General features: G+C 42.3%; 1 protein-coding gene and 1 long non-coding RNA gene across 5 annotated transcripts in view; both read left to right on the top strand.

Annotated features, from left to right (window-relative positions):
• The first annotated feature begins 7895 nt into the window (after positions 1-7895).
• Positions 7896-11626, top strand: part of CRYBG3 (crystallin beta-gamma domain containing 3) — a 126163-nt gene continuing 122432 nt past the window's right edge. For 3 of the 4 annotated variants that reach the window (XR_015167246.1, XM_086410895.1, XM_086410902.1), the window contains exon 1: positions 7896-8333. Coding sequence is in view for 2 of the 4 variants with exons in the window: in XM_086410895.1 (XP_086267021.1) it covers positions 8185-8333 (149 nt within the window). In the remaining 2 variants the exon portion in view is untranslated. The remainder of the gene's footprint in view (positions 8334-11626) is intronic. The other variant, XM_086410912.1, reaches the window with a different exon arrangement.
• Positions 8478-9107, top strand: LOC147380150 (uncharacterized). The gene is made up of 2 exons (XR_015167308.1): positions 8478-8735; positions 8822-9107. It is a non-coding gene; the product is annotated as an uncharacterized LOC147380150 (long non-coding RNA).

Here is an 11626-nt window from a genome sequence, read left to right as displayed (position 1 = left end):
AATGGTGATTTCAGCCATGAAATTAAAAGACGCTTACTCCTTGGAAGGAAAGTTATGACCAACCTAGATGGCAAATTAAAAAACAGAGACATTACTTTGTCAATAAAGGTCTGTCTAGTCAAGGCTGTGGTTTTTCCAGTAGTCATGTATGGATGTGAGAGTTGGACTATAAAGAAAACTGAGCGCTGGAGAATTGATGCTTTTGAGCTGTGGTGTTGGAGAAGACTCTTGAGAGTGCCTTGGACTGCAAGGAGATCCAACCAATCCATCCTAAAGGAGATCAGTCCTGGGTGTTGGAAGAACTGATGTTGAAGCTGAAACTCCAGTACTTTGGCTGATGCAAAGAACTGACTCATTTTAAATGACCCTGATGCTGGGAAAGATTGAGGGCAGGAGGAGAAGGGGATGACAGAGGATAAGATGGTTGGATGGCTTCACTGACTCAATGGACATGAGTTTGGGTAGGGTCCGGGAGTTGGTGATGGACAGGGAGGCCTGGCATGCTGCAGTTCATGGGGTCGCAAAGAGTCAGACACGACTGGGTGACTGAACTGAACTGATGGATTTTTTTTTGAAGGGGTGGCTTCCCTCATATCTCAGTTGGTAAAGAATCTGCCTACAAATGCAGGAGACCCGAGTTCGATTCCTGGGTTGGAAAGATCCCCTGGAGAAGGAAATGGCAACCCACTCCAGTATTCTTGCCTGGAGAATCCCATGGGCAGAGCAGCCTGGCAGGCTACAGTCCATGGGTTCACAAAAGTCAGACACAACTTAGCGACTAAAACACCACCACCATGGATGTTTTGTTACTACATTTAGCAATATTTTGTAAGGAAATTTTATGAAAGCTTGTTAATGATATCATTGTTCTGTAATAGACTATGGAAGATTTCCATAGGTAAGAATCAGCACTTTATCACTCCAGAATATAAACAAAGTTGATAGATGTCAACTCCATTTATACAAAGAAAGTTCCCATGAAGGAAATAATGGTAATCTCAATTTTAGATTAGGTAGAGTTCCCATGTGAAAACTGTGGTTCATCTTATATGACAGCATGTAGCATATCCAGCTGCTTTCTCTTTCTAATCAAAACATTTGCTTGCAATAACAGCTGCCTCTCTGCCTTGTTTTTAAACCATTTGCAGCAAATCAAACTGGGAACAACGTGTCCACAGTAAGATAACTCAGGATTATGGAACATGTCTTTTCTAAAATTTCAAAGTAAGAAAAAAGAAATGCCAATTCACAAACCAATTGTCTTTTTCCTCTAAAGCTTTGTTTCATGAATCCTAAGAAGCAAAATTTACAATCCACACTAGCATACTGAAGTCCAGAGATTTATAAACAATTGTTCTTTTCAAAATGTTGTTGTTCAGTCGCTAAGTCATGTCCAATTCTTTGCAGCCCCATGGACTGCAGCACCCCAGGCTCCTCTGTCCTTCACCCTGGGTTTACTCAAATTCATGTCCATTGAGTCTGTGATGCTATCAACCATCTAATCCTCTGATCCCCCCTTTTCCTTTTGCTTTCAATCTTTCCCAGCATCAGGGTTTTTTCAAATGAGTCAGTTTTTCACATCAGGTGGCCAAAGTATTGGATCTTCTTTGGTAACAGTCCTTCCAATGAATATTCAGGGTTGATTTCCTTTAAGATTGACTGGTTTGATGTCCTTGCAGTCCAAGGGGCTCTCAAGAGTCTTCTCCAGCACACTTCAAAAGCATTTAAAATTGTGTATCAGATATGTCCAATACAGTGCATAACTTCTGTACTCATCAGTTATTTTGGAAAAACAGAATATAGGAACTGAGTTTTTGATATAATGGTAAAGTATTCTTCTGAGCCATTATCTGTGTCATGTTTATGAAACTGCATTTCTAAAAGTTAATACAACTACTACATATGACTATATTATAGGTAGCATTTGACTCAAACACAAGACACATCAAACTGAATTAGTGTGAATAACTATTTTGGAATACGTTTTATAATCAATGGTTTGGTATAAGCAAATTTTGCACTGTTTTTGAAGAAAATATTTGATTGTTAATGTCATAATTTAGTAAAGCATTCATTTCTTTTATAAGTATCATCATCATATCAAGGGAAGAAAAGAAGATATGTAATTTAGGTCAGACCAACACATCTTAAGCATTAAAAGATATGTGTTTGAAAGATGTCAATCTCCACATGTTCTGGAAATAAAAACCAGACAAACAATACAATAAAACTTCATGCATCCCATAGAAGTCTGAATAACCAATCACTTAAAATTTCACCATCTGCTCTTACTGAAGCAGCAAGATTGAGGCGTTTTCCGGCCATGATGATCAGAATGTAACAGAATGAGAAACACTAACAGGATTCCCTCCACACACCCTTTCTTATTTACTGCTGTGGTTCTTAATGAAAACCTGAGCTCTACAAAGAAAAGGGGAGGATGTCCCCCGCCCCATCTCCTAATTGAGTGCGTATAGCCAGTAATAGCTTTTTGCTGCCCTGGGCAGCATGACATTGCCTCATTTGGCCTCGCACAGCTATTATTTCAGGAAGCAGCTAGTGAAGTGCCCCAATCCATCTGCTTGCTTTTCATGGGCTGATGCTTTTCTTGATGTTGACAGCTGTCTTAATATTCCTGGGCCACCTGCCACATAGCAAATACTGTGCCGTAATGCACACACAGAAATGTATCCCTCTGGTGGACTTTTTAAAACAAAAAGCATTTCTAAACCATGCTTGCATCCTTGTTGAAAGACTTCAGGGTCAGCACTTTGTTCTCATACTTTTGAGGAGTAATGTGCTTATGCTTTGGGAATGGTAGTTCAGTTACAGTGTGATGAACTTGAGCTTTTCTCACATATCAAATAAGCTATTGAATTGTACTCTTTTTGTAGAAGTCATGGTGGTCACAGGAAGCAGAGGACGAGAATAAACTGACAGTTATCTCCTCTAGTGAGCCTTCATGGAAATTTCTAGACTAAGTTGGCATGTGTGCATACTAAGTTGCCTCAGTTGTGTCCAACTCTGTGAGACCCCCTGTACTGTGGCCTACCAGGCTCCACTGTCCATGGAATTCCCCAGGCAAGAATGCTGGTGTGGGTTGCCATTTCCTCCTCCAGGAGATCTTCCCAACCCAGGGATCGAACCCATGTCTTATGTCTCCTGCATTGGAGACTAAGTTGGGGTTCATCCTATGTATGCTCATAGAAGGACTTTCTCTTTTCCTATCTGCTTTGCTCATCTGTTCACCCCATCAGACTTGCGTCTTGAGGGAAAGCTCTTGGTCTTATCACTGTATCTCTAAGAATGAGTGTGTTTCTGATCCATAGTCAGCACTCAAGGACAAATCCAGGTTTTAAGGTACCTGAAGATTTTTGCAATTTCTCTTTAAAGAAGAATATTTAAAATTAAAAATCAGATATAAAAGTGAATGAAAAAATAAATCATACAAATGACCAATTTTAAACGATTAATATTACAAATGTCACAGAGTCTAGAAAAACAGCATTTTTTCCATTATCTGCCTATTACACTTCTATAATATTTTTTCTTATATTTTTGTTAGTGTATTCATTCATATGACCTTTTCTAATATTTTCTATACATATAGTGGAAAGATAAAGTCTTTCCTTAAATTTTGATGAGCATACGTATTGATAGAAAGGCTAGGTAAGCATACAACATTATATACCCACATACACACTCACTGTGGTATTGCTATAAGTTTGTGCCCTACAAACAAATATTATCATAAGTTCTATTTTACATGATTTTCATTTAAAAGTTTACTGCATTTACAATTATAAAAATTGTATGCACTACATTATATAAGTGTTTTGAGAGAAATTACATCAATTAGAAGTGATTCTTTTAAGTTTTGTCTTCTGTTGCCTGAAATAGTTTTCCACAACTCACCTTTTGCTATTGTACATTTTGAATCTTGTTTCACCTCTACTACCCACACATTTTCAGTGTTAGAGGACTTAGGATATGTTTATGTCGCGATAGTGCCTCTGGTCCTGTATCTTAGGTGTAATGCTTGGTGAGTTGCCCAATGAACAAACTGAAATTAAGCAGTAACATCTATTTGGAGAAACTGACAACCACATAAATACATCCCACTAAAAATCCAAGCTAAAATCCACACCACACATTTCCCAGCATGTCCTAAAGGGCCTCCAATAACTCCAATACCAGCTGACTCTAGGAATAAGGTGATGGAGGGAAAATCCAAGTGAAAAGAGCTTGTGGTCTTAATTGTGCAGTTTAAACATTTGCTTTTGTAAATTTCATAACCACCACCAAGTGATCACATTCCTGAACTCACCTTGGAAGAGACCATGCCAATGAGGTGCCTTGAAGCTTTGGTTTCATCAGCCTCACAGTAAATATGCTTCTAACATACTCATTAAATGAGGAACTGATCAGTCCTTGAAAGGTAAATAAATGAAAATTCAGGAGTCATTGATTTATGGCTTTAAGCTAATTTTTCATAGAGTTTGCAAAGCATTTGAATGAATGCAAGTGTACCTGGTGCCCTGCCTCCATTGAGGCAAACTTTGTCTATGAAAAATTAGCTTAAAGCCATAAATCAATGACCCCTGAATTTTCATTTATTAACTTTTCAAGTACTGATCCATTCCTAGATGTCATCTGCTCTTACATTCTGAACTCATAATAATGAATTTCTGAATACTGGGTTCTAAGATTGCATTAGGAAGTCTATAAAAAGGTTGAATTTTAGAGTTTTAAGGATCTTAGAGATTCGAATTTAGCACAGTCATCTTCATTTGTTCATTCAGTTTTTCTTGAAGACATTTAAAGAGTATCTATGGCAGAAGCATATTTACTGTGAAGCTGATGAAGCCAAAGCTTCAAGGCACCTCATTGGCATAGTCATTTCCAATGTGAATTCAGGAATGTGATCACTTGGTATATGGGGCTTCCCTAGTGGCTCAGATGGTAAGGAGTCTGCCTGCAGTGCAGGGGACCCAGGTTTGACCCCTGGGTTGGGAAGATCCCCTGGAGAAGGGAATGGCTACCCACCCCAGTATTCTTGTCTGGAAAATTCCATGAACAGAGGAGCCTGGTGGGCTATAGTCCATAGGGTCACAAAGAGTCTGACCCCACTGAGCGACTAACACTTTTTTTTTCATATGAGTATGAATATATATATATATATGATATATATATATATATCATAGGTTTGTATTGGCCCAACTTTATTTTAGGGGTCTCTAATAACATTTATACTATCTTATACCTTTGCAAGCTGTTTATTAATAGAGGGATTCTAGCTGGATGAACATTCTACTACCTCAACTACCACCACCAATACTATAGATAAATAGTTTCTAGATAAATGAAGTACTTTACCTGACATGATTCTGATGCCTTCTCCCACTGAGGATAGTGATTATTGAAAAAATATGACTAGCCCAGCTTTCCCCTTGAGGGCTATTAGAGAAATTATTTTCTTAAATAGCATTATTAGATAAACCCATAAGTCAGTGATAAACTGTACTGGCCCCAATAAGATTTTATCCCCAGAGAAATATCCTGAACAGTCCACCCTCTGGATAGGTAGTAGCATGTAGGGCCTGCTTTGGTCATAGTACAAGGGCTGGACACATCTGGTAGCCATCTAGCATTCCTTTGGGGAGATTAATTCTCCAGGCCTTCAAGCTGGAGGGAACAACTGGCTTCCTACTCTTTGCTTTCATATTCTCTGGGCTTTCTGGCAAAAAGGCCTTTAATGGAGATTCCTCCCCAAAACAATAAGACTCAATTGGGAACTTTACTTGTCTTATTCTAGTTTATTTTTCTAGCTTTTTTCTCACAGGAGAAGGTTTTCAAAAGAGAAAGTGCTGATCAATCTTGAGGGATAGTCTGGGGTGAACCCAGCAGAAAGAATCTGTACTGATTTAACTTTGGTAGGTTAAACTGAGCCAGAACAAATTAAGGTGAGCAGCCTTGGTCTCCGCTGCAGTTGGTAGGGGTTAGAGTGCTTCTAGGAGGCAGCTACCTTTGTGGCAGGAAAGTTCAACAACCCTCAGCTAATGCTGAAATGGGGCTTATGGACATCCTGTCTACCCATAAACAATATTCTTCTCCAGGACTCCAGTCAGAGCAGGCCAACCTCAGGGTACCTTCCTTCCCCCTCCCTCAAGTCAGAACTGCCTTGGACATTTCATTTTATCTCATTTACTTGTGTAGAGTTTTTAGCAAACAGGTATAAGATAATCACTTTTATGACTTCTACACCCTCTCAGGGGCAGCTTGGTTTTAAAACAAACCACCTGGGGTGAATGGGTCCCTTGATATTTTCTCTCCTAGCCACCAGGATATACAAAACTAAAAAAACAAACAAAAAAAAAACAATCTATGCTACTCTATTAGTGAAATAAGTCAGAAACAGAAGGACAAATACATATATTTGGATTCACTTATACTGATGAATCTAAAACAGTCAAATCCATAGAAGCAGTGTGGAAAGGGAGTTGTCAGGGGTTGGGGGAGGGGAAACAGGGCATTATTAATAAACAGGGTATTAGTCAAAGGGAAAGTTGAAGTTACGCAAGATGAGTAAATCTTTGAGTTCTACTTACAGCACAGTGCCTGTAGTTCACAGTACTGTATTATATACTTAAAACTTTGCTAAGAGGGCAGATGTTATGTCATAGTTGTTTATAATAATAGAGTGGGAGGAAAGTTCTGGAAGTCATGGATAGTTTTATAGCATAGATTGTGATGACAGTTTCATGGTGTGTATTTCTTTTCAGTCTCATCAAGTTGCATACATAAATTATTACAGCTTTTTGTATGTATAAAAAAATAAAGCTAAGAAAAGTCAAACGACTGTATTTAGACATGCTGCTGCTACTGCTAAGTCGTTTCAGTTGTGTCCGACTCTGTGCGACCCCATAGACGGCAGCCCAGCAGGCTCCCCGGTCCCTGGGATTCTCCAGGCAAGAACACTGGAGTGGGTTGCCATTTCCTTCTCCTATGCATGAAAGTGAAAAGTGAAAGTGAAGTCGCTCAGTCGTGTCCGACTCTTAGCGACCCCATGGACTGCAGCCTACCAGGCTTCTCCATCCATGGGATTTTCCAGGCAAGAGTACTGGAGTGGGGTGCCATTGCCATCTCCGGTATTTAGACATAATTCAAAGTAAATCTTAAGGACCTTTTGGTTTCCAGATTTCAGTGACGTCTGTGTAATGACTACAAAATATTTGTTTCCCCATAGTTTGAATTATACTTGTTTTTGATCAGCGTCGTTTTTGCAAGCGGGTTCGCCGGGGAGCAGTATGTATTAATAACACGGAGTATGAGAAATATCAAAGTACATCTGGGTTAGGGTCAGTTACCCCACAGATAGTAAGCCAGCCGAACCAGAAAAGAGTTGTTGACAGACCTGGACAGCACCTACGGCGCCATGGAGTGTGAGAAATATCAAAGCACATCTGGGTTAAGGTAAGTTACCCCACAGACAGTAAGCCAGCCGAACCAGAAAGGACCTGTTGACAGACCTGAACCGGCACTTATGGCGCCCTCAACTTCTGAGACGGCCACGGGGTAGCTGCAACTTCTTCAGCCCTGGGAAACTGTTTAAAGAATTACTGTTCGTTAGCTGAAAGGCAGCCTAGGGCACTCTGGTACCGCAGTTTAGTTCATGAGTTTCTTTCAAACTTTAATTCATGAACTTGTTTCAAAAGTCTGAAAACCGTTCCTTGCACTGACTGGACGATAGAAAAACAAATCAGTAATAGAAAAAATTGAGAGAAAAGACAAATGGGCTGGCAGGCTGAGCTCTTTTGGGCGGGAAGCCCGGAGCCCGGCGTTGCGGGGTGGTGCGTCCCCCCGGATCTCAGGCCCATACCGAGAACGGGGACCGTCCAGCGGCGGCGGCCGGGCCCGGACTCGGGGCGGAGCCGCGGCCTCTGGCTCCTCCTGGGGGCGGGCGGCCCGGGGGTGGAGGGAGGAGCCGCCTCAGAGCACGAGAAGGAGTAGTGCTGGCAGCCCGTCGCGCCCGCGCTTCTACCGCCCGGGATGGACTGAGCCGCGCCGGCCGCCCGCGCCGAGTAGCTCCTGCCCTCGCCGGGTCCCACGGCCCCGGACCGGGCTCCGGACACCGCCTCACGCGTTCCCAGCGGACGGCCTCGGACCGGCTGCCGCGCCGGGGAGATGTCCGGCGGCCGGAGAAGGGGCGGCGCCCCCTGGCATAGCTTTTCCCGATTCTTTGCTCCCCGAAGCCCTTCCCGGGACAAGGAAGAGGAAGAGGAGGAGAGGCCAGGGACAAGCCAGCCGCCCGCGCCGGGCCGGGACGCTGCCAGGTGGGAGCCGCGGGGGTCGTCGGGGGCGCCGACTCAGGACGGGGGGTTCCTGGCCCCGGTGCCCGCAGCCGGCCGCTGTCGGCCAGGCTGAGCTTCTCACTTTCTGTTCTCCTTCTTCCATTGCTGAAGTTTTTTCCTTCTTAGTTCCCGCGCCGCATCACTTGGTCTGTAAATCCTGGTGAAGTCCGTGGCCAGCGGCCGGGCCAGCCCGCGGGGCCCTCAGCCCCCCATCTCCCGTCCCCAGACGCGGTTCGGTTCCCGTCCCACACTCGCGTGTGCTCTAAGTTCTCCGGCAGAAGCGACTCCCCTGGCGTCCTGCCGGCGGTAATGAGAAAGAGTAGTGAGCCCAGCCGTCCGCCAGGGCGAGGAGGGCGCGATCCGAAAACCACTCCGATAGGACAGGTAACGCTTTGGAGCGCCACCCGCTCGGCTGGGATTTTGCCGTCTTAATCGTAGTTTCTCAAAGTAATTTTTTTTTTTTTTTTAAGAATGATGATGGTGAGTTCCCAAGACCCCATTAAAATGTCAAACCGTTGCTAGTCTTATTTACCATTGCCTGACATTTAAATGATGCCACCCTTCTTTCCCAAATCTCGGAGAAAACATCTGCCTCAAGATCCCAGATGGATTCCAGAAACCTGGACTCGAGCTGTCTTGGTTTCTGTAATAATAAAAACGTGCCCCCTTTTTGCAGTTTTTTCTCCTTCCTCCACCTGCTGCTGTAAAATCGAGCTTTTTGAAAAATTCATGACTAATAAAAATACCTGTTCCGGAGTCTTTTCATCTGTCCTGAGGGAGGAAGAGGGGTTAAGTGATATACAACTCGCTGTTTAAAACTTTTGCTGGCTAGAGAGGCTTATTGCTGCCTCTTCCCCCACATTGCACTAGAAGATCTCTCGTGATTGGAAGGACGCTCTCCTGAAAGCTGTGTTTACTTCAGTCGTTAAAGGCTTCCTGGAGAGCTTCAAAGAAAACTGGATAGGAAACAGAACTGTAACTGATTGAGCTGCTTCCATCAGTATTCATTCCTGTCTTGTGATTGGATCCTGGGCGTTTACGTGTTCCTCAGTTTCCCTGCTTGTGAAGCATTTGCATTATATGATCCTCTTAACAAAACTGCCACATCTTTCCAAGAAGGTTCCTATTACAACTAGAAGACTTCTTCTGTGAGGCTTCAGCTATTATTGCCCTCTTAAGAGAGAATTTAAAATTCAGACTTACATAGTAGTTAAAAATAGTTTTGAAGTCTGACAGGGCTCAACCAGAATGTCAGAATTCTAGTGTAGGCAGACAGCCCTTGGTGCCTGCCGTCACTGTAACAGCACTGACAATCTGGGATGATAATATGGGAACAGTATTTAAGAGAAACCTGAAGTAGACTCGAAACTAGCCTTGAGTCAGGATTAGAAGGGCCAATTTCATGTTCCTATCAGAATTGTCCTGAAAGCTTGCCGCCTCCCTGCCCTATTTTGGCTTTTTGGCCACTTCTCAAATCTAATCTCTTTTTCTTTCTGGTGCTAGCCACTCCCGCAACTTGTCTGTCTGCTTACCACTTCTCCATTCTCCTTATCTCCAGAGAGGCACAGACTGCTGCTTTTTGACAATCATAATTTTAATTGTGCTTATATGAACTCTAATTTTGTCCTTCATCCATTTTAGAACTTGCCAGATGTTAAGGGGATAGCGGATAATCTTTTGTGTGGGTGTTTTACCTTTTAAATGAGCTTAAATCTTTTCTTTTCAAGGACATAAACACAAAGCCTTTATTGAAAGTTTAATGAAACAAATGAAAACGCTTAGTAGTACCAAATGTCCTAGTAACACAACACCCTGGTGTTAACAAGATTGGAAACAGAATTGTGATTTGTCACTGTGATCTTATTTCAAAATGTAAGAGTATTTTGGCTGTTTCTTTTAGAGGCAGTAAAAACTCCTGGTTTTAGTGGGAGCGTGGTTTACCTTTTGTACTGGTGATTTTAGATGCAGGGGAGTCTGTTCAGACATGGGACTGGGTGTGATAGGAATGTAAAGATGACTGAGAAAAAGGCTGTTTCAAGGAACTGGGAGAAGCTGAGGAGACCACTTGAAAACAGTCATCCTAGTACCTATGACGTGTCTTGTTTAGTTGTTAAGTCGTGTCCAACTCCTTGCAACCCCATGTAGCCTGCCAGGCTCCTCTGTCCATGGGACTTCCCAGGCAGGAACACTGGAGTGGGTTGCCATGGTGTGTCTGGCACATTACAATTAACAGAATACTTTAAAAAATACTACACCTGAGGTTGGACAGACATGTATGATCAGTATTCTAGTTTTACTATAAAAAACGGCTAAAGAAACATGCCCAGAGTCACATAGCTACTTTTCAGTTAAAAACAAGTTTGTGCAGTACCTGCAACTCAGAGGCCACTTAACATTTATTAAGGATTAATGTCTGCATCCTGACTTTTTCTTGTACTCGAAGTGCATTCTCTCAAACTTGAGTTGTACAGTCTCGTTTTCTGCACTCCCAGTGTTGACTTACATGAGTTTCATGATGTAACTTGTGTAGGTAAAAATACAAATGGGACATAAATTCCTTAAGAACAGAATTCCTTAACAATTCCTTAAGAACAGAATTGAAAATTAAACACAGACATAACCACAAGACCAATAAAAATAAAATTTACAGCATTATCCTGGCAGCTGTTTTTTGGCTACTCACAAAATGCATATGGTACCAACTAGAAAAAAAACAAAGTTTTTGAGGAGTTGCCATGACTGTACCACTGTGTACCATGCCATGATTCAGGTTTTCCAATATTTCTCCACTTGAATCACAGGAAAATTTTTGCTTTTATGGTGTGCTGTAAGATATTTGGACATCATTTGCTGTGAACACGTCATTTATATACTGTGTTCTATGCTGCTCTCATTAACCTGCAGCAGTTAAAAGTCTGTTTGCATCAACACTGTTACGTATGTGAATTCAGGTGTTGGCAGTTGAATTGCTTGTTAATACTCTTTATCTTCGGTGGTTGACCACATCCAGAAAGTGCTTATATTAATTTGTTTTTAATTGTATAGAAATGAAAACTGCAGTTGAATTCAATTCACAGCTGTAACGTTTAGCCCGGTTTATGAGTGTGCAATGAATGGGCTCAGCAAAAGTGATAGGGGAGAGCCAGGAGGGCTTCATGGGGGAGGTGGTTTTATCTGGGCCTTCACTGATGGTGTTTTCCACAGGTAGAGAACTTAGCCAGGAGGATGGAAATAGGGGATGGGTCTTCTAGGCTGAGCAAAGGCCTGGGATTATG

This window comes from Bos grunniens, chromosome 1, assembly GCF_055505025.1.
Source record: "Bos grunniens cultivar Pamir isolate PY7600 chromosome 1, Bosgru_T2T1.0, whole genome shotgun sequence".
Lineage (NCBI taxonomy): Eukaryota > Metazoa > Chordata > Mammalia > Artiodactyla > Bovidae > Bos > Bos grunniens.
This window is presented reverse-complemented; position numbering and strand designations above follow the sequence as displayed.